Source organism: Onthophagus taurus, chromosome 8 (genome assembly GCF_036711975.1).
Source record: "Onthophagus taurus isolate NC chromosome 8, IU_Otau_3.0, whole genome shotgun sequence".
In the NCBI taxonomy this organism is placed as follows: domain Eukaryota; kingdom Metazoa; phylum Arthropoda; class Insecta; order Coleoptera; family Scarabaeidae; genus Onthophagus; species Onthophagus taurus.
The window spans coordinates 9301854-9326180 of NC_091973.1; the positions used below are offsets into that span (position 1 = coordinate 9301854).

At 35.3% G+C, this 24327-nt stretch overlaps 1 protein-coding gene across 4 annotated transcripts in view; it reads right to left on the reverse strand.

Annotated features, from left to right (window-relative positions):
- LOC111413879 (cytotoxic granule associated RNA binding protein TIA1) overlaps positions 1-24327 on the reverse strand; it is a 278716-nt gene that overhangs the window by 160803 nt on the left and 93586 nt on the right. For all 4 annotated transcript variants that reach the window (XM_023045001.2, XM_023045000.2, XM_023045003.2 and 1 more), the window contains exon 2: positions 8991-9126. In XM_023045001.2, the coding sequence (XP_022900769.1) occupies positions 8991-9126 (136 nt within the window). The remainder of the gene's footprint in view (positions 1-8990; positions 9127-24327) is intronic.

The following is a 24327-nucleotide window of genomic DNA, read 5'->3' on the forward strand; positions in this document are numbered from 1 at the left end:
TTTAGTTTTCTTAAATATTTTCGATTGCTCCGAAATAATAAAGGTTTAATGGTCGTTGTAAAAACGAACATGGTAATTTAATTTTATAAATTAATAATAAAAGATTACTTATTCTTGCTTTTAAGAAGGTGATTAAAGTTTTTAATATTAATTAAAGCGGGAAATACAAAACAAAGATTTTAGCAAAAATTTCGAAAACGAATCGATCAATTTAAAAAAAATAAATACTAACATGTAGTACCTTAAAAGACCTTTAAAATGAGGTATCACTTGACACCCCTTTCCATTTAAGATTTTTAAGGGGTTGGTTTCTGGCGGCGGGGGGTTGAAGTGAGTGAGTCAATTTTTGCATAAAAAGTTGTCCCCGTTGGTTTTATTCTTTACCTATTTCAGCGATTTTCTTTTTAAACTTCCGGATTTACAGAAATTGAGGTGGAAAGTTTTGAAATGAACACCCTGTATATATAACCACCGAGTCACCATCAAAACTGCATCTAATGAGTTTTCTATAAGTTTCCTATATGTATAGTTGCACCAAGTTACACATTTTTACCAATCTTCACAAGGAACTTGTATGGAAAATCTTCAGGAAGTTCCACTAATTTCACATCATGAATGTTTTATTGGCAAACATAATTAAAATAAAAATAATCGTTCTTTCTTTCTATATCGCGTAAATCAGGTCTCGAGACGCTATCGAGTTCCGACTCGTTTAGTAGATGACCGTTAAATTTTAGCTGTATCACACCACATGTTGATTACGTGGTACTGACGAGTAATCCCGAGCAAAATAGTGCGGTGCCTACGAAGTACCCAAAGGAAAAGTACACGTCTAGTGTAAAATTTAATGTTTTATATATTACATAACTTCACTAACATAAGTAAAAAAGAACTCTCCTTTAGAGAACTGTAAAAACTACTCTATTAAGTGAATAATATATGAACTCTATATTAAATATAGTGTACATTAGAGTTATTTTTACCATGTGATATTACAATTTTTACTCTAATTCTTTTTACCAACTACTCAAAAATTTTTACACGACACGATGTTTTCCTGTGTACCGGGTGTTTCATTTCAAACAACATATGCTTATATCTCAAAAACAAAAACTCGAATCGAAAAAAGTAAAAGTTTAAAGTTTAAGTAAACATTTTTTGGTGAGAAAGGGTACACATGAGCAGATTTTTTTCAGAGTTGCCTAAAGGCATTTCTGACGTAATTTTTATTTTTTCAAATGGCGCATACTTTTTTCTTTCAAAGTCTTAAACAACTGATTACTTTTTGCTTAAAAATTTTTTTTCTTAAACTCTCCGTTGTGAAGATATCAACAAAAACAAAAATAAAATAACATGTTTCAAAATGTAATTAAAAAAAATTAATTAATAAAAAAAACGATTTAATTAATCGTAAAATAATATTAAAATTCTTCTTAACTTTTGAAATCGTCTTAGAAAATTGATTAAAAATTTTTTTTTATGTTTATAAATGGAGTAAATCCTGTTCTAAACCTTGTTTGGATGTGCGCTAACTTGCACGTGGGATAAAAATTTCAAGCGAAAAAATCTTGCTCAATGTTTAATTAATTCTTATCTGGTCGACAGAAAACAATGCGTTAAAATGAGAGGAAACGATGGTATGACCTGCGTTTCTGATTATAGTCCAACCAAAAGAGGAGTGCCACAGGGATCAATTGTGGGTCCAATACTTTTTGTAATGTACGTGAACGCCTTGCCTGAAGTAATTGATCAACCGGTAGTACCTATTGTATGCGGACGACACCTATGTGATATGTTCAGGAAATGAAAATTTTGAGGAGAAGATCGTTAATACCATAAAGTGTGTCGAGAAATGGTTTGGTGCAAATAATCTTAGACTAAATACGAGCAAAACCGAAATAATAGAATATACCACAACGAATTCAAGTGATAAGATCATGTCACACTGTCAAATTCCTTGGTGTGATAATGGATAGCAACCTTCAATGGAAGCAACACATCGAATATTTGGCTGTTAAGATGGCCAAATATGTTTACCTTATCCAGCAAGTCAAAGCTAGATCATCCACTGGTGCAGCCTTACTCACTTATTACGCAACAGTGTACCTGTTACTAAGATATGGTGTGATATTCGGGGGCTTTTCCTCGGCGGTGAATAGAGTATTCCTACTACAAAAAAGATGCGTTAGATCTATCTTAGAATTAAAGCGACTAGATTCTTGTACTTTTACGTTGAAATACTTTAACAAATATTTGCATTTTGGAAAGCGTTTTGTGTGTTAGACGCTATCCACAGCATTACCAAGAAATGTAAAAAACTCATGAATATTTCACAAGAAATAACAATCTACTAAAATCTTCTTCGCTGAGGCCCATCGCATTTATGTTCGAAAATTTCCGAAAAAGACCGCCTTGTCCTAAAACTTTATATCGAATAGTTACAAAATTTTTGGAATGTGGTAACGTGGAGGAAAAAAACGAACACGTGCAAGATCGGTTACGAATGAACTGAATCAAATAGCTTGTCAAAAGATTCAGGCATTTCGTTAACGAGTGTACATCGGATTTTGAAACCTAATAAGTTTCATCCGTATCATGTCTCTCTACACCAACAATTACTTGGCGATGATTTCGAAAATCGTGTGCAATATTGTACTTGGGCTATGGAAAAATTAAGATTGAATAAAAAATTTTTCTTCAATGTACTATTTTCCGACGAATCCTCTTTCACCAATCACGGCCAGGTAAATCGTCATAACATGCACTACTGGTCACATGAAAATCCTCGTTGGCTAAGACAAGTTGATCATCAAAAACCTTGGTCAGTTAATGTCTGGTGAGGCATTGTTGGCAATAAAATAATTGGCACTTTTTTTTATTGATGACAATTTGAATGGCAGAAAGCATCGGAATTTTTTGTTGAACGATATACCGGTTTTGTTGGAAGACCTTACTCTGGAGCGAAGACTTGCGCTATGGTATCAGCATGATGGATGTCCATCTCATTATGCTCTAGTCGCAAGAGAAGTTTTAGACGAAATGTTTCCTGAAAAATGGATAGGACGTAATGGACCGGTGAATTGGCCAGCTAGATCACCCGACTTAACTTCTCCCGATTTCTTTCTTAGCGGTTACCTCAAAGAGAAAGTTTACAACCAGGTTCCAACAACACCAAACGATATGAAAAACTGTATCAGAGCAGCTTGCGAATCAATAACTGAAGAAATGCTTGGCAATGTGCAGAGAACATTTTCAATGAGAATTCAGAAATGTTTAGAAGTGAATGGTCATCATTTTGAGCATTTAATCGATGTATAAAGGTAACTTTATAAATTTTAATCAATGTTTTAAGGTGATTTAAAAAATGAAGAAGAATTTTAGTACTATTTTACGATTAATTAAATCGTTTTTTATTAATTAACTTTTTTAAATTTACTTGAAACTTTTTTCGATTCGAGTTTTGGTTTTCGAGATATAAGCGAGATATGTCATTTTAAATGAAACAGCCTGTATATATAATAATTCGTTCATTCATGATATATACAGCCTAGTACTCAGATACTTTTTGATATTTGCATATACAGTCTGTCCGTAAAGTAATGGATACAGTCGATAAAATCATTATGAACGGTTTAAGGAAAAATTCCTGAAACGGGTCTAAAGATTTAATAACTTGTATAGCTTGTATGTTAAGATATAATAACTTGTACTTGTAGTAAAAGTAGTAGCACCTCCCCGGCCAAAATAACTAAAAATGATAGTGATACAAAAGGTTTTGCGAAATAAATTCTATAAAATGAACTGTGCAAACAAATAGGTAAAAATTTATTTTAAGTATAACAAAATAACTAATAGATTTTTACCATCTTGTTGAATCCACGTTTCTCCGTAGATATTGAGTATTTTGGAGAAAATACAAATAGCATACGAAAGTATAATTTTTTTAAATAATGTGTTTTTTCCAAAAAATCAGGCAATAATATTTTTATTGAAAAGAAAAATGGCAACTGTTGTACCATTTTGGAATCTTGACTAAACAAGCCAAGTTTTTAAAATTACTTGCCAAGTAGTTTGACACTACTTTTTTGGAAATGGTGTGTCAAACTTAGTGAACATAAGTTTTTTCAACCTTAACTCAATCAAACTAAAATTTTTTTTCACTATTATCACTATAAAATTGGGAACATTCCTGAGTTAAAGATATGATCTATGTGAACAATTTTTAGCATTTTCAAAAATATGTCTATTATCACTTAACTAAGAATTTTTTATTATTTTAATTTTTCCTAAAATTTAAAGAACGGGTTTATTGTATAATTTAATTTGTCTTACTAGTTTCGCCTATAACGGCATCTTCAGAGATTTCGTCAAAATTTTATGAAAATAACAATAAGACGTTAATACTTACATTATATGATGTATATAATATGATTATACACGGTAAAATCAAAATGGTTGAACTACGTCTGAGACTTACATATCGGAATTAATAGTTTACAAATTTCATCAAGACCTCGTTTTATACAATGCTCGATATAATTATCTTTGAAATTGTTATTTTTATAAAATTTGACGAAATCTCTGAAGGTGCCGCTTTAGGCGAAATTAGTAAGAAAAATGAAATTATACATTAAACCAGTTAAAATACAGTGAATTCGTTGTATAAATTTTACGCCTGATACAGTGGTAGAATGGATAAAATTAACTATGTTATTTTTATTTCTCGCGCGGTACCTGCTTGACTTTGAGTTTCGGGACACCTGTGATACAGAGCGCACATGAGCGGAATATTATAAAATTTAAATACAGAATTAGAATAGACATGAATACACAAGAATATTATACGCCAATATAACCAACGAAAATATTGTAGTTTTTGTTTTTACAGCATTTTACGCCACCTTTTACCACGCCATCTAACGCGATCCTGCGTATAATACGTATTTTCTTAAATTAAATTACAGATTTCTAAATTATCGTACATTTTTGTACGGTATTCACCTTTGGACCGTACACCGTACATTTAGTGGTATTACCGTACATTTACGGTAATTACCGTACATATGGCAACACTGCTTACAAAGGAAGTGTCGGGACTGTCCCTCGCCGATTTTGTTGCAATTTGGTACAGCGATATATAGCCAAAACGAAAGTAGCTATAGAAATGTGGTACATGTAAACTGATATTCATTTTCAAAGAGCTTTCCATTGATATATCACACATATATCTGAGGGCTTCAGGGGGTAAACTACCCCTAGTCCTTTGGAATATTTTAAAAACTAGTGTCGATTTTGGCTATATTAAGTTTTTTCTTATTTGCCTCTGACCATCCCCTGCAATGTTATGGGGTATGATAGATAACCCCTTTCCTTAAGAATAATGTGTTAAACTGTAAATAATAATACTATATAATAAAATCAGTTTACATTTCATACTTCTTGCCCCAGGGGCTTTATTAGCACGTATAACAAAAATACGTAAACCTTATTTTTGGCCATACTATCGCTGTACCAAATTGCAACAAAATCGGTGAGGGACAGTTCCGACACTTCCCTTGTTAGAAGGAAAAAGTATTATTGCAATCAATCCCTAAGCCGACGACCACCTATGCCGAGGTCGCTAAAAATACTTTAGTAAATTATAAAATTAATATACAGGGTGTTTCAGAATTGCACGGCACTATTTTAGGGATGTATTCTTCAGCACAAAATAAACAACAAAGTTCATATAACCATATGTCTCAAATTCTGTGGGACGTCTTATAGCATCAGGACGGCCATTGATAATTACTGCGGCTTCCACGATGCGATTTCTGAGTTCTTCTTGGGTGCCGATAGATGTAGAGTAAACCATAGATTTTATCCAGCCCCACACAAAATAGGAAACCGTGGTGGCCATTTCACAGGTCCGTTTCGATCAATCCATCGGTTACCATATACTCTGTTTAAATAATCAGTGGCAAGATGAGAAAAGTGAGAAGGGCCTCATATAAGTTCTTTTGCAAAAAATTCAAGTAACATATTCCGGAAAGCCTGGGTGGTAAAAAGAAAGGGCCTTTGAGATTGTCACCAAGAAGACCACACCAGACATTTAAGGAAAAAGTATGTTGGATGAGTAAAAGCAGTCGTATGAGGGTTTTCTTCGTGCCAAGTATGGGTAAATTTCTGCGCTTGTTATAGTCTTCTGGTAATAAATCTTGCACATGTGTAACGTGATATGGATACAAATGTTGCCCACGAAATGTTCGCCATACGCTTGTACTCGAAACATCGAAACAAAGTGACAATCTTATGGTGCTAGTACCAGGAGATAACTGAACAGCATCGAGTATCAATCGAAACCCTTGTCGATCAGCGTTCATTCGTGTAGATTTTAGCGTGCCAGTTTCCCTAAGACGTCTTTCAATGGCTTCAAACGTTTTACGATTTGGTATCCTTCTAGAGCGAAATTTTTCACGGTACCTTAGAACAGCAGCAGTTCCATTTTTATGTACCTCGCCATAAATTAAGAACATGTCTGTTTGTCCTGCATAAATTAACGTTTATATCATGTACATGAGTTCAAAATGTAATTTTTCTACAGAGGTACTATGGAGAAAATAGAAATATCACTCTATTAACTAAACATAGAAAATAATATTTGAGCCTGTTTCTCATGTTGAGCCAATTAACTTTGATAAGGGCGTGCGAAATTCGTTCAAATTTATGAATACCAAAACAGTATCAGAACACTACATAGGCTTTTATCTCTATCATTTATTATGTCATCGGTTACATTCAACAATGCAAAGTCACAACTATGATTAGAACGAAAACCAAACTGAGTAGAACGTAGTATGTCATTGTTATTTATATATTTATGTAACTGCGTTTCTATAATACGCTCTAACACCTTAGAAAGAACTGGCTAGATACTTATGGTTTCTTAAGATATTATAATATTTTTGAAATATCTACAAATTTAAATTTATCACAATGCTCAGGAAAATGTTCATTCAAATCATAAAATTGTAGTAAATCATTACATGGAATAGAATTTCTAGCAGATTGCATGAAAAAATCGTTAATTTTATTTCCGTCTTTTAAGTTAAAGGGAATAGAGTTGTATCAAATGAAGTTGCAGTTCTTTTGACTGATTAAGCCGAGGTCGCTTGGGGCCGAGACACCACAATATGATAATCAGTTGCAGGTTGATATGATATTAATTATAGAGCCTCGGCCGCAAGCGACCTCGGCTTTATCAGATGAAGTTGTAGTTCTTTTAGTTCTTGCTAAAACGCATTATTACTACTGTAACTACATCGATACAACGTTGATGTACTTTTCGCTGTTTTGATTAACTCTTTACATAGAAATGTTGTTAATTATTGAACTAAAAGTAGATTGGAATAACACATCAGCCAGCAAACACATCATATAGGCTAGTGGTGTCCATAACGTCGATCTCGATGGACTGGTCGACAAAATCATGAATCTGAAATATCTATATCTGGGCCTTAGAGCCAAAAAAGAAAGGTTAGTTTTCAAAAGTAAAAAAACATTTTAAACCCTTCGGTCGATCTTGGCAAAACATTTATATAAAAAGTGGATCTTGGTCAAAAATTAATGGACACCACTGGTATAGGCATTAAACTCCTTATGTGTTAAGGTCTGGTCCAGCTTTTTCATAATGAGCTTGTACTACATATCCCAACGATTTTTTTTCTTCTATTGATGGCACTTTTTGGCAATTTTTTAGCAACATTTTAGTTTTTCTGCATATTACATTACGTATTGTTCGGCTCCTTCAATCATCCTTCTATTCATCTCCTATTCTACCAGATTTAGTGTTACTCAGGAAGATTTTTTTTTGTCGCAATCATAACTTTTACAACCTGTTACTACAATAACATCAATGTTACCCCCTTAAGTTTTTGTAAATTTGGACATTTCTGAGTTGTTCTGGAATAATTTGTATTCAACAAGCCACTCCGATGGGTTCAAACTTGAGAGGAGTTTTTGTGCCGTTTTAAAAATCTGTGCTACGATTTTTTACAACTTCTGAACTAGTCTGAGGAACTTTTTCGGAACTTCTAAGAACTTCGAACTTTTTGTTATTGTGATGTATTTTGACCATTCATGATTTACCCAACAAGTTCAGAGTGTTCGATAAACTCGTTACTTTGGATGATTATTTGCTATTCTAGGGGATTTAGGGTTAATGTGGAAGTGAGAATTATCCTAAATAATTTAACGACTTTAATTGATCGTGAAAGAGTCTATTTTGAAGTATTTTCCTGAATCCCGTAATCCAGCAATTCGATTTCGAATGAATAATAAATACTTTTAGTTTTAGTGTATGATTGACTATAGAGTTAATAGGAGTTGATACGTGATCGATTTCACGGTAACCAAAACGAAATTAAAAGAAGCGGGGGGAGGCCATAGAACGTGGTGGGATTATTGCGTATTTGAATGGTGTATAATGGCACGTCAAAAGAGATACGATTCCGCATATTGCGGAGGTTAAATAAAATGTACAAACAATAGTTTCGCTCGATATTCATTTGTTAATAGATAAATAATCGTCAAAGGCATTATCAAAGCGCGGAAAAACGGCTCTGTCGGAAACGAGCTCGAGAAGGTGTAATTCCATCCGGTCTTTTTACGTACGGTACCGATATATTGATTTGAAATTAGAGCGGTTGTTCGACGAAAGAATCTCGAACGCTGCAAACCGATTCGAAATGACCGACGCAAACAGGCACGGTCCATTGATTTCAATTTTTATTCTCGTCATGTAGCTAGGGTGCATTTTTAATATTACTCGGACGACCATATTTCAATTAACGGATTACTCAGTTAAATGAAAAGAAGAAAAGGTTTGCATAGTTGTTAATATATAACTATAATATAATAGGTTATTATTATTGTTTTTTTTTTGTTATTTAATTTTTGGAAGTTTTTTGTAATTAACGGATTAGTTTTAAGAAAAATGAGTTAGAACTTACTTGAGGTATCCTGTTTTGGGGCTGTCTGCGGTTGCGTCGTTTGAGTTGGGGTGTTGGCCTGTGTGAGGAGCGGCTGCACCGCCAGCAGCGTCGGTGCAGTGGTCCCTGGTGATGCCGACCACCCACCTTTCATGTCCTGCAAACAACCGCCACACATTAATCAGCTGCACCTCCCGCCGATCGGAATTCCCAACTTTCGAATTATGAAAAACCCCGAAACAGCCACTAATTTGATCTCAACGCCTCGGGATTTTTGGTTCGAGCCCCAAATCGCCACCGGAACCGATTTTTGGGACGTTACCGATTGCACAAAATGCGCGCAATTTTATTAATTGACATCGTCCACTGGCGATCGGACGCCCCATACCTCCATTCGGCAATTTATCTTAAAAGCGTTTTACTGTAACCACCCAACGAGATACGAATACCACGTATCGCATTGTGCGCTTATTCGTGTTCCATTTAGTAACTACATATTCGCTAAATTAAACCCTATTAAAAATTTTCATCCGTATACAAGTCTCTAACTATATTCATTATGTAAGTCCAGCAAAACCACGATACAACGGATTAACACGGGGAAGGGAGTGTCCGTTATAGCCAAAAGTCCGGTATGAAAAATTTTTAATTTGCACTCTAAAGTACTCTTCACACCGTTGCGTTCAGTCTAACTGGCTTTTTATTTATACAAGGACGGTACAATCTAAGAGGCCACATTCCGGGAACAGATGCATAGCGCGAAGGCCCGCTCGTGACGTCACGCATAGGCAAGCAACCACTATTTCACACTTGGAATTAGAAAATTCTTAATTTATTCTATTCGCGTTTTGTAATGTTGTTAATTTGACACTTAAGGCTCATAATATGAATCACATCTTGTGTGACTGTTCTGCCCTCAAGGACCTCAGATTAAGAGTGTTCGGGGAAGAATGGCCTACTACGAATGGCGTCAGAGACACACCTCTATGCTGTATCCTAGCCTTCGGTAACTCCTTAGGCTGGTTGATATAACCGGAGTGAGTGGGGCCTAAGTGCTGTGTGCGTTGCATACCCTCCCCTCCTCTTACATACATACATCATAATATAAATAAAGATCATGATCGAGCCTAGCTCTAGTTTTATGATTGTTTATCCTCTGCCTAACTCTGCGAGACATGCTCTGAATAAGATGATCAATGGTATCTTGTGTAATCTCATCCCTGGTTTGCTGTAGATGACGAGGAAGTTCCTACAAGGTGTTTGCCGATTGTGGTAAACGCCTTATATAGCAACAAGGGCGTCGCCAGCCAGTGGGCCAGTGGGGGGCACGACAAAAAAATTGAAAAATAACACCAAATTATTTAAAACATAATTTATATCAAAAATATGCTTCCTATACACATTCATCATGGGAAGACCATTGAGACGACATTCTGCCATAGTGCTTCTAAGCCAGGTTTTATTGTCCTCAAGCTGCTAAAAGATAGTTCAACAGTATATGTGGTGCAGGGTAAAATGACCAAAATTATAAAGGCTTTTCTGGTTTCAAGGAAAAAAATGTCGGCATCTTTTATGACATCCACAACACTTAATTCTTTTGAGTCAGGTTTATCTTGCCATAGTTTTTTCCATAGTTCGATTTCGTTGTTGATATTTGATAAATTGTAAAATTGGGAAAAGACTTCACCAGCTTCTACGAGGTCTTCAAGGGACATACCTAACATTTGAGCTGGGTGTAATTTAGATAAGGAAAATGACGGGGTGTTTTCTTCAGAAAAGCGAACTTCAAAAGAATTAATAATCGAGTCTAAGTATGGTATTATTAAAGACCTCCGCCAGAATTCTGAGGGGCTTGCTGCTGGGTGGTTGTTCTGATGTTGTTGTCTCTCAACAATACGGGGCAAGGACTTCATGTCTTCTCCCAGTCCAAGTTTTTCTGCAACGATAGTAGCGTCTCTAATAATTGCATTTGTGACGTTTTCTGGACCGTTACGATGGTTTTCTATAAATTCCAAAAGGCGGCTAATGTGCTGGGATGCCTTAACTGCATTCAAAGCTACGGATTGGAGCACGTTTACCACAGGTTCCATCATAGCCGAGTATTTGCTATCAAAATATACCTGAGAATAAACGAAACTCTAGAAGCTGCTGCATGGAACTGATAAGTATTTTTTCTAGTCGCATTATTTATTCTTATTTTCTTCCCGTGACGAGGTTTCAAAGGCCTCCATTATAATAGGAAAATTCTCATTAAAAACACTAATATTTTTGTGTTTCTCGCTCCACCTTGTTTCGCAAAGCTTGGAAATATTTGGTATCAATTTGCGTCTCAAAACTGATTCTTGAAAAAATGTAATAATATCTTTGATGGTACCTTCCTTTGATGAAAGCACAAAGCTTTTTTATATTTTCTAAACCAACACATTTGTCCGGATCAAGATCTTCTGCCGAAAACTCATCTATTGCTTTTGCAATTCATTTCGCATCCAAAGCATCAAGTTTCCGAGGAATCAATCCGAGGAATAGTTCTTGAACTTCCTTGGTTTCCAGATCAAAATATGGCATCCCATTCGATAGTTGTCAGTACTCGAGATGTATATATATTGTGTTTTAATTTTTTTTCGAATCTACCTCTAGGGGTGGGGGGGCAGTGGCCCCCCTCTGCTCCTCTCTGACGACGCCCTTGTATAGCAACCCATCATATCCCGCACATGCTCGATCGGGTTTAAATACGGAGAGCGAGCAGGCCAGGGGAGAATTTCTACGCCTTCTTCGTGTAGAAAGTTTTGACAGATGTGGGCGATATGAGGTTGGGCGTTATCCTACTGGAACATGATGTTAGGGCACTCGTTTAGCCTGGGTATTACAACGGGCTGTAAAGCCTCGTGTTTGTATCGGTATGCATTTAAACTACCAGGGAAGACAACTAGAGGTGACTAATACCCCAACGATATGGCACCTCATACCATAATACCAGGAGTACCAGGATACAACGTTGTCTTTCTTTGCACCATAGAAGTCTGGCTCTTTTGTAAAGTTGCGTCAAAGGAATACGTCATAAAAACGTAAAAGATGAAATTCCTCGATACAAAGTTCTCCGCGACACTATGTGTCTCAGATCTCTCATCCAGTCAACACCAGTTGCAGCCGAAGAATGAAATCTGTCTCTAAGACTCATTTAGGTGGTTAGAGAATTGGTTAAACCGCGGTCTTCTACCAATTCTAGGCATTGTTAATAATCGCAGAAATAACGTTCACTCACCAAATGGCATTTACCAGCATAGGATTCCAGCTTTGGTGACTCATCGTTTTCGAGGTGTTGCAATTTTTTTTGGCTCGTAGTAGATTTTGTCCGTTATATCGGACGTTCGTTCTAACAAGTACCACTAAAACAACAAAACTTTGAAAAAGAAGTCAATAACATATTAAAAATCGGAAATAACAATGGTTACAACATCTCCACTTTACAATCAATAATTAATGGTATTCATAAAAATAATATTAGAAAACTAGTTTACCCTAACATTCAATCTAACAAACAATTTCTAACCCTCTCATACAATCATAATTTAACAAAATTTACTAAAAATCTAAATAAATTTGATATAATCCCGGCGTTCCTATCAGGAAACAAAATTAGCGATTTATTGACCAACAACAAACACAAATTCGAAGACCTCCAAAAAAGCGGTGTTTATCTAATCAGATGCGAAGATTGTGATGACAATTATGTGGGGCAAACAGGAAGGAACCTCAATACCAGACTGAAGGAACACAAAACCAAAAAGACATCCAACGTATATAAACATTTACAAGAACATAAACATTCAATCAACACAAACAATATATTTCTACTTAAAAACATAAACAAGTCTAAACAATTGGATCTCTACGAAGAATATTTTATACATAAATATAAAAAAGAAAATACAGATAAGTTACTTAACGACATTACAGACATAAATAATTTCCGCTTTTTCTTAAAAATGATTTAATTCAATACACTGCATGGATGTTAATTGGGAACTACACCACACTACACTTGAATTTAAATTTAAATTTCCCACTAAACGCTAATTCCAACCGACAATAACGTACATCTTTACATATTACTTCCTCAGTCCACCGCCATCAATCAAACTAAAAGATACGACTCATAGCAAAAAGATTAAATTAATTCTTCGCTCAATATTTTCAAAATCCTTACAAACTCAAAATAGATATTCAACAATTCGCCGTCATATTTGGATAATTTTTGAAACTTTAATAATATTTTCTGACCCAAACTACTATTAGTGGACACTTTGAGATTAAGTAGAACGTGAGAAACACACGGAATAGAAATAAACCTTCATATTAACAATTTCAACGAATTTTTACAAGTTTTGCCATTTGATAAATGGTAAATATAGAAGAAGAAAAAATCTAGTTGGAACTTTTACTATGTAATTTTTCTTGGTACCTTTGTGGAACAGATAGGCTTAAAAATAATAACAACTCTGCCTCGTATATTGGAATTTTGATAACATACAATCATAATAATCAATCGAGAACATGTTGAAAACAACACGAACTCCCCCAAGATTGTCGTAAAACTAATGACGGTAAATATTTTTTCACTACTTCAATATTAGATTTAAGACCTAGCTCTAAGTTCACTTTCTACTACTTGTATGATTTTTCTTTCGTAGTCGTGCCTGTCGAAGCCTCTAGAAGGGGCGAAACACGTGTAGCACTTATTTAAATGAATAAATCATCGTTTTGGGCCAATTTAAGCCTTTTATTTCGTTCTAACAAGGTCCGTTGTATCGAGGTTTAACTGTAGTATTAAAATGTTTGTAAAAATAAAGGTAGTTTTAAATGTCGCGGAGTTTTTCGCGAACGGAAACAAAACAGCGTCTACCAAAATCGAATTCTGGATAAATGCCTTTTTAAGTGAGCCCCCAAATTAGTTCCGCTGGGAAAAACTGCGAAACTTCCCCGCGGAAGTTAGGGATTAAAGGGCCGGGCTTTACCATAATCGATTAACTTTGTATATTTCAAATGAAGGGCAAGGGAATTTTCATTTTGCCCCGTTCAGATACAGATGCCGGCTTAAATAAAGGATCTAATTATGGGGAATAAAGGTTTTCCTTTGAGGGAACGGGCTGCTTCCGAGTTACTATTCAATTTTGGTTTTTTTAGCCGTCGTTTTCTTTAGCGAAATTAACAGAAACGTATATACGGCTGTAAAAAGTAGTTTTAAGGGTTGCGCATAAATAGAGTATAGGTTTAAGATTTCTCACGAGGGTCGGTCGATGGTGTCATAAAGTTAATTTATCTGCAAGGTGGAAACAAAAGATCCGAGGATTCGAATTCTCTTAAAAGGATTTACCATGGATGACGCGAATAGAATTAATTTAATGAAGTACAAGGAAAAAAGCCGCTTCGATAAATCAACACCCTAATCCTGCGAAACGCGTGCCTCTGGCATGGAAAAGTTGGTGCTAACTTGCAACCCCTCCATAACATATGCAAAAATTGTCCTGTCCCTTTACTAGGCACATTTATAAAGATTCTTTTAAATTATTAATATTTTCAGACCTTGTGCTGTGGCGCAATTTGGGGGGAGAAAACTTTCTAGTAAACCCGCAATTGAGGAACTTGACTTCCCGCCTTGCCTTACTTCCGGCGAACTCAATATCCGCTTTCATTTGTCATACGCATACATTAGGGAGTCAGTCGTAAAAAAACGAAATTAAACTTACCCCGTTTCGAATCCGACCGACTAAATTGTAGGCAAATTTCCATTTCTATAGATCGTTTCTTTTTCATTGTCCTTTTTTACTACTTTAACTCGTAAAACATATTAATCTGCCCCACACGCATATTTTAAACATCCACGTAATTAGAGGATTAAAGTCCACCAACGGTCTGTCATGTTTTTTTTTAACACAAGAGCTTTAATTAAAAACGCGAATAGGAGGTTTGATTAAAACGGCAGAAAAAGTTTGAGTATAGAAACATCGCGAATGAAAAAGACGCCTTTCAATATTTAAGTGATTAAGCCGAAACTTTTCGTTTTATTCTGCAATATAAAGAAAATACTCTCTGACCCCAAACCCCTTTTAGATCGCCTAGCCGCGCGCCATTTCCTTCGCGAAATCGCAATTCCACAACAAACACCTGCTCAAAAGGAAATTTATTAACCGAATTGACATGGTTTCGAAGCTTTGAATACAAGATTTCTAATTAATAACCGGAGCGGCGCTCTTTGATGTCTACCCCCAACATAATTGGATTTGTCAGAAGTCGGCTACGCCTCAGAACATTTTTAAGTTTCCGCGACACTCGCGTAAAGCAAATTCGACCCTGTTGATGATGAATCGGTTATTACGATCTCCTCTTTGTTTCTCTAAACCCCTTTGTTCTTTATACCTCACCAATCATACACAATTAAACGCATATAACTGAACTATTATTCAAAACTTTAGTATTTTAGTAAATTAGAATGAAATTTAATTGTATGATTTGGGATACAAACGGCGAAAATTGGGTGGGTTACTTAATTGTTGTTTAGGGGTTGGTAAGGGTTTATAGTGTTGTTCAGTTAAGTTTTGAAAAGAAACTTAACACTCGACCTAAAGTAGCAACAATTTATGTCAATAAAATGTTGCATCTCCACGCTTGTTTATGCTCTGCCTAACTCTGCGAGGCATGCTCTGAATGAGATGATCAATGCTATCTTGTGGAATCTCATCCATGGCTTGCTGTAGATGATGACGAAGTTCCTGCAAGGTGTTTTTTGATTGTGATAAACGCCTTATATAGCGACCCATCATTTCTACTCCTTCTTCGTGTAGGAACTTCTGACAGATGTGAGCAATATGAGGTCGGGCGTTATCCTGCTGGAGTATGATGTCAGGGTGTTCGTTTAGCCTGGGTATTACAACGGGCTGTAAAACCTAGTGGATGTATCGGTGTGCATTTAAACTACCAGGGAAGACAACTAGAGGTGACTAATCCCCCAACGATATGACACTCTATACCATAATACCAGGTTGATGATGAATCGGTTATTACGATCTCCTCTTTGTTTCTCTAAAACCCTTTATTCTTTATACCTCACCAATCATACACAATTAAACGAATATAACTGAACTATTATTCAAAACTTTAGTATTTTAGTAAATTAGAATGAAATTTAATTGTATGATTTGGGATACAAACGGCGAAAATTGGGTGGGTTACTTAATTGTTTTATTAAACTAAGATTAGAACTAAAACTAGAACTAACACTAGAAATTTTCGGGTTTTGCCTTGCGTCTTTTAATAAAAGGTTTGACGTTTCGGATGCCATGTTGCAACCTTCTTCAGAAACTGGTTCGAAGTGGTTTCAGGTGTCACTTCGAACCAGTTTCTGAAGAAGGTTGCAACACTCGACCTAAAGTACCAACAATTTATGTCAATAAAATGTTGCATCTCCACGATTGCTTATGCTCTGCCTAACTGCGAGGCATGCTCTGAATGAGATGATCGATGGTATCTTGTGGAATCTCATCCCTGGTTTGCTGTAGATGACGACAAAGTTCCTGCAAGGTGTTTGCTGATTGTGATAAACGCCTTATATAGCGACCCAGCATTTCTACTCCTTCTTCGTGTAGGAACATCTGACAGATGTGAGCAATATGAGGTCGGGCGTTATCCTGCTAGAATATGATGTCAGGGTGTCCGCGTAGCCTGGGTATTACAACGGGCTGTAAAACCTCGTCGATGTATCGGTGTACATTTAAACTACCAGGGAAGACAACTAGAGGTGACTAATCCCCCAACGATATGACACTCTATACCATAATACCAGGTTGATGATGAATCGGTTATTACGATCTCCTCTTTGATTCTCTAAAACACTTTGATCTTTATACCTCACCAATCATACACAATTAAACAAATATAACTAAACTATTATTCAAAACTTTAGTATTTTAGTAAATTAGGATGAAATTCAATTGTATGATTTGGGATACAAACGGCGAAAACTGGGTGGGTTAATTAATTGTTGTTTAGGGGGTGGTAAGGGTTTATAGTGTTGCCCAGTTAAGTTTTGAGAAGAAACTCACCTCGAAGGGTGAACCCTTACGGTTCATAAACCTCTAATAACGTTCAAAATAGTTGTAAAGGTTCGGACATTAAGGAGGAAGTTTATATTTAGTGTAAAATAAAGTTAAATTAATAAAACCGAGACCTTTTATTTTACTGCCGAACTAAATGGATGTCCGGAAAAGGGCGCAAACATTTTTTAATAAAGTTAAATACTAATTGTACCGACAAGAAAAAGCACGCTCATTACCGGCGGCGAAACAAAATCCCATAAAGCTTTTCATCCTTCGCTAAAGTTTGCTGTTTCCGAAACGTTTTTTCTCGTTATTTCACCACAAATGTTTAATATTTCAACGTAATAAACGAAATGTACATAGGGTTTAATAGATTTATAAAAAGTTTATTACGATTATTTTTTAAGTCGAAAGGTTGTAATAAACTATCCATAATTAAAATATGTAAATGCTACGTCCGGTACAGCTTTATCATTACCATGACCAGTAGAGCTTGAAGAATCACGTCGTCCGATAAAGCCTCTAATCCTGAAGCTACTGGTTCGTTATGATTCATTGAAGCCACGTTTATTACAATATAAAACACAAAGGAGGATGCCAACCGGCTTACCATTCTCTTTAATAACCTCCAACGTCATCCTTTGAATATCGATATTTAATATTCAACCAAAATAAAAAATGTTATTAACGTTACATGCACTATCCTCTAATTATCTCGATGTAATGTTCTTTACATCAAAACTTCTTCTGACAATTAAATATTCCATTAAGCCTTCGAACAGAACGGGCGATAGCAAGGGAAAATTTTCAACGAACCTCGAGGGTTACGATTCTGGAAGGTAATTGTAACTGGAGGGCAATCGGCGCTCGAGCTGCATTATGGAGAATTCAATTAATTAGCGAATTATAATTAACTGCTAACTATTAGACCAGAACGATCTGGAATAGGACCAGAATAAAACGATCAGCGACTACCGGCAAAGTCCGCATCGAACTTTACGAATACTACGGTGTTTATATGAAGTTTGACCGGTCGCAGATTTTATCTCAACATAATAAACACCAAGCCATGCGACGTCGCGTGTGAAGGCATGACAACATAAAATACAGTCGTACACCCTCCACTCTCTCTTCCCGCAAGTTTCCCTTTTATATATATATATATTTTTTTTCATTTTCATTAATTAAACAAATGAAATATGTATACGCATATATATACATGCATAATTAATGTTACTTATGCTACCCTCCGGCATAGATACGCACCACGCGGCGATAAACGGCGCATATTTTCTCGCCATCTCGATTTGTCACGTGTACAGAATGTAGGTTTGTTGAATAAATTATTTTAATGATGATCGTCCAGAGAATTGAGAAAAAAAATTGTACTATATTAATAAAACTAATATATGTGTCCTCTGCATCCCTAATTAACCTGTCACCTATGTCAATATGACAGTATCCCGAACATACTCAGACTATCCAAATCATCCCATCGAGTTTTTAAGATATGACAAAATGTTATAGAGGAAAAGTGGATCCACCCTTCATATCTGCCATATTCAAATATATAAAACTATAGAAAATCTAGTTACAACGATGTATCACATTATTTCTAATATGCTGCTAGTCCCGAGAGTTACTTTAACAGCACGTAAAACTACGAATTTATCTAATTTTCATAATTTCGTGTTTTTCTCGATATTTATGCATCTGAGAGTAAAAGTGGAAGAGAGCAAGATCTATAATGCTCCACCATTGGGATATTGAATTCTTAGCATTTTTTTGTGAGTTCCCTTAAATTTAGGATTCTTCCAAAGTAAGTCAAGTATTGCTTGTGATATAAGAAATAAAAATTTTCATATTTTCATATTTTTCTCGATATCTATAGGTCTGAGAGCAAAAATGCAAGGAAGCAATATTGTTAAACATAAAATTTGCCACAATTTTGCTTGTAACACTCTCTTGGTAACAGGGTCAGATTCCCCAGTGTTACCATCAACAACTTCAAGAAAGCAACGAATTCGTCAAATATTCAGATTTTCGTATTTTTCTCAATATCTATCTGTCCGAGAGCAACAGTGCAAGAGAGTAATACTGTTAAACCTTAAATTTGCTACAACTTTTGTTCTAAAACCCTCTTTTGTAACATGCTACCCCAGTGATACCATCAACAACTTCAAAAAAACAGTGAATTCGTCAAATTTTCACACTTTTCCTATTTTTCTGGATATCAATGCGATGGAGAGTAAAAGTACAAGAAAGCAATATTGTAAAGCGTAAAATTTGTTGCAACTTTTCTGCTCAGATTCCCCAGTGTCACCATCAACAACTTGAAACAGCAACTAATTCAATAATTAAAGACACATTACAAAATAAAGAGTTGGATGACGAATCAAGGAGATAGATTTTTCCAGAAACTCAAGAACAAAATAATTGAGCTGAAACAGTAAAATGTAGAAATTAAAGAATACTCCAGGCAATAGCATATTCCGCAAGTATCTAGAAGAATTATGGAAACTGGAGTCATATCTCTGAATGGAGTAATTTGCAAGCTGTAAGAGTTCAGACTCTCCAAGTTCATAAAGGGCAAGGAAATGAGGGGGGAGTTTCAGTCGGAAGCACCATAAGCAGAGTTTGCATCATCGACGACACTGCTAGGCCGAGATGTATAAAACATTTCTCTTTTTTCACAAGAAAGAGAGCGCGGAATTGGGAGTCTCAAGGAATGCACAAACAGAGTATCAGGGACAAAAAGCACCGAAGATGGCAAACAAGGTAGGAAGTATATAAAAGTGGCAAGAACGAGAATCACGGAATATTCTATGGCTATCTGAATAAAATGAAGAAATCATCGAAGACAGCATTTTAGAAGTACTCGATACAGATGATGGGGGAAGAGAAGTGATGAACTTCTTTGCTAAAAAGAAACGCATGGCGCATATTGTTGCATGGTAGGCTTATTGGATATTTCTGAATAACTGGGTAACAAGGAAAAGAAGAGTTAAAATATCAAGAGTAAGAGGATAACAGCCTAATTAACTAACAAATATGTCTTTTGAAAATATATTTACTGACGTTGTTCCTGAAGATGATTAAATGTATTGATCGAAACCGGTAGAGCTAAAATTAAAAGAATCCATCTATAAATACACACATGTTTTATTGCATTTACATTCTTTGCTAAAGTTCTAATGGAAAAGGACACAGAAGAGAGGAAGCGATCCCAAGATGCTTAAACACAGAGTATGTATATTACATAATATATATAAAACTTGCTACATCTATTGTTCTAAAAGTTTTGTGAAACATGCTCAGATTCCCCAGTGTTACCATCAACAACTTAAAAAAAACAACGAAATCACCAAATTTTCACATTTTCGTATTTTTCTGGATATCTATGCATTTGAGTGCAAAAGTGCAAGGGAGCAATATTTTGTTACAACTTTTGTACTAAAAGTTTTTTTAATATGCTCAAATTCCCCAATATCATCAAGAACTTGAAAAAACAAGTAATTCAATAATGAAGACACTTATTACTATATAAAGAGTTAGGTGATGAATCAAGGAGATAGATTGTTCCAGATACTCCAGAACAAGTTGATTGTGCTGAAACAGTAAAATATAGAAAGTAAAGAGTTCTCCAGGCCATAGCATATTCCGCAAGTATCTAGAATAATCATGAAAACTGGAGTCAGTGTTGCATAAAAATCTCACGATACCTCAATCAGGTTTGCTGCACGAGAGCTCGGCTAGAAACCAAGGAAAATTACTAGACGTTCTTTCTTTCAGCAAGTATCAGGATCCAGGTCAGTGCCCATGTGAGACTAGAAGTTTATATATATCCCGCTCGCAAACTTCTTTAGGGCCACAAATAACCACACCTATTTTACTTCTCCAAACCCAATTTCACAAGCTTAGTAGTTCTTTTGTTACCTCTCTGATATAACCATAACACTCACAACAACTAAATCCACCTAGCTTGATCGAAAAGTGAAATCAGACGATACGCTTTTGCAATCTCTCTCAAGCACTCCCAAAGAGAACTCCCGGCTTAACCTCCATCAAGGTCTTAGGCACTTCCTCTCTAATGGCATCCTACCTTATCCACCGCCTCAAGCAGTTTTCACATCTCAAATACTCGTTCCTCCCTTTTCCTACTACTCCATCCAGCTCCATCCTCTGACCCTTCTTCAAGCCATCAACCCAAACCGTTTCCAACCTATGAGATGGCGTCACCGCACAAAAAAGAAAATCAGTTTTGGCGGGACACGCCCAGTGTCCTTTCTGGTGTAGTTATTCTGTGCGTAGCTGTCGCAACCTCGGCTGCAATATTCATAACCATCAAAAATATATCTTTGCTCTCTTAGTATATAATAATTTCGTCGTCTCCGCGTACAATTATTATTGCTCCAAGGTTCAGACCATATAATTTACCTTAGTATATATAATTATATTTATATATTAATTTATACAGGATGATTTATAACATTCAGAGCAGACTAAAAAGGTAGGTACTGGAGGCCAAATTAAAGATATTTTCTTAATAATGTTTTGACCACAACTTAGTAATCACAAAGATATAGAACGTTAAAATTGAACTAATGGCCGAGCATTTCTTACCATATACGGACACTACGTTTAAATTCAAACTGCGAATATTTTGGGGTTACTTAAACAATGCATAATTAACAAAAATAAGAAAATCTTGGTAATATAGCAGTTTATATATTTAAAAATTTGTTAAAATGCTCAAAAACTGGTATTTCTTTGTTGAGAACCGCTGATACCATGTTTTTATTGATGCCAATCCAGTTGATTTGGTTACTTAGCAGCGGACATATCATTTCACGTCAAAATTAAACATCTATTATTTAAATTAAATTAATTTAAATTATTATTTATTAATTATTAAATTTAACATCTATTATTTCTTTTAACAAATTACGTATTATCTAAAATAACAAAACTACTGAAACAATATATTGTCTACATTTACAGCTCCTTCAAAAATCAGGATGGCATTGACAAATATTTTTATTGTTCTTTACTGAATATCAGCGGTTCTCAAAAATGGACGTTAAATTATTTCAAAAATTAACTTGCGATATCTATGTAACTATTAAGTTTTTAACAAAACATTATTAAGAAAATCTCTTCAGTTTGACCCCTAGTACCTACCCTTTTAGTCTGCTTTGTATGTTATAAATCACCCTGTATAGTAAGGTAAGATATTTTGTGATTATTGTACAGGGTGTCTCACGTAACTGGTTCGTTAGAACTTTTTCAGGTTTCACTATTCGTAGAGATTTGAAATTTTGGTAGCATGGGTTGTTCATTCGAAACTTTCGATCTAAAATATTTTCAAGATGGCCGCCACTTCCGGTCTATCGGAAGTAGACCATAACTTCGCTATTTTAAATGTAATGCTATAGTTTTTATTACACCGTTTAATTGTACGTAAAAAATAGGTTGACTTTGATAAAAGTTATTGGTACCTAGCGTTTTTCGTTTTCGAGTTATTTCGGTTGTAAGCTTTTTTTGGTATAAGTTGGCACGATTACTCTTCAGATGTTGTCAAAATGAGATGTGTCAGATGTGTCAGAAAAAACGCTCCAAGCTGTAACTCTGTCATTTACATTCCGATTTTCATGACATACCGAGCAATTTGAAAGTCAAATTGATAATCGCTTGAAATTGAAGATGGCGTTGGAAAAAGTTTATTTGTAGCATGAATCAAAGTATTCATCAAACCATTTCATTTGATACCTCGCTCATAAAAATCGGAAGGTAAAGGACAGAGTTACACCTTGCGGCGTTCTTGTGTGACAACCTGTATACATATACATAGACACTATATACAGGTTGTCTTTTCTCTGCTAAAATTACATTCAAAATAGATGTATTGTACATCAATGGATTCAGAAAAACAATCTCTATCCAATGACGTAAAGAAAATATATGAAGCAATTTGAAAAATAACAGCTAATAGTCGCTTAAAATTGATGACGGCCTTTGAAAAAGTTTATTTGTAGCATGAATCATAGTATTCATCAAACCATTTCATTCGATACCTCGCTCATGAAAATCGGAATGTAAATGACAGAGTTACAGCTTGGGGCGTTTTTTTATCTGACACCCTGTATATACAGGTAACATAAATGTAATAAATTTTGCTTGCATAATTCTGACCGACGAATTATTGATCGAGTAATGGTATTTAAGAACGGCCTTATATCATTACAAGTATTCCTAATCCTATTAAAAGTTCATCCCTTGTGGGAACAGGAGTCTCATACAATTTTGCTTTCAAATATCTCCGCACAAAAAAGTTTAAAACATCAAGATCTGCATTTCCTGCAATCCCGGCCTTTGTTCTTAAAGCTAAATCAATGTCATCAAACATATTGGCATGTTCAGCTACCAAAAATTACAAGAACGCCGTAGCGGTCAGTTATGGTGTCAAAAAGTATGGCCCGAAAAGATGATTATTATAAACACCTACCCAGACGTTGACACTAAATTCATGTTGGAAGTTTCGTGGCCGAATTGTTCGTGACATCGTGACAAAACGTCGCACGCCGTTCTTCATCGCCTGGTTGCAATCCTTACAAGGGTTGTAAATTATAAGCATGTCTATGATCATGTTGAACATAGAACATGAACACTCGTAGTGGGGTCTCTGTCGAACTCACACAAAATTCTTCTTCTAAAGTTTCTTTGCAATCTAACATTGTCATTATTACGATCTACCCATCATTATTTAGTCCTTGTTCAACTATTTGTCTATACACTTTCACAAACACAGAAGGATGCGGATGTTCTATTTGGATATCTTCCCCTATACTCTAGGGCTACTTCTGCTGAATTTCCGTTTGCAAACCCATAAACAAAATGAGTATCCGCTAACTCTTGGTTAGGAAAAATAAACGGCATTATATAAAGTTTTTACGCAGCAAACAAAAAAATGAAAAAAAAAACAATTCAACACGAGTAATGAATTTAGCACGTTAATAAACAAGAAAATTGAATTTAACACGTTAACGAATAAGAAAAATTAATTTAACACTGATCAACTTGATACAATAAACTAAAATATTAGTGAACTTACCTACTTTGTTTCAATGGCAAACATTATTATACCTATCTTTAACAATCCTCTAAAAAAATGGTCTATATCGAATAATAAAAAGCGGATTATCTTGAAAACGATCAACTTTAGCGCATTTTGATAAGAGTGCCGTTTTTGCTTAAAAAAGTACCGA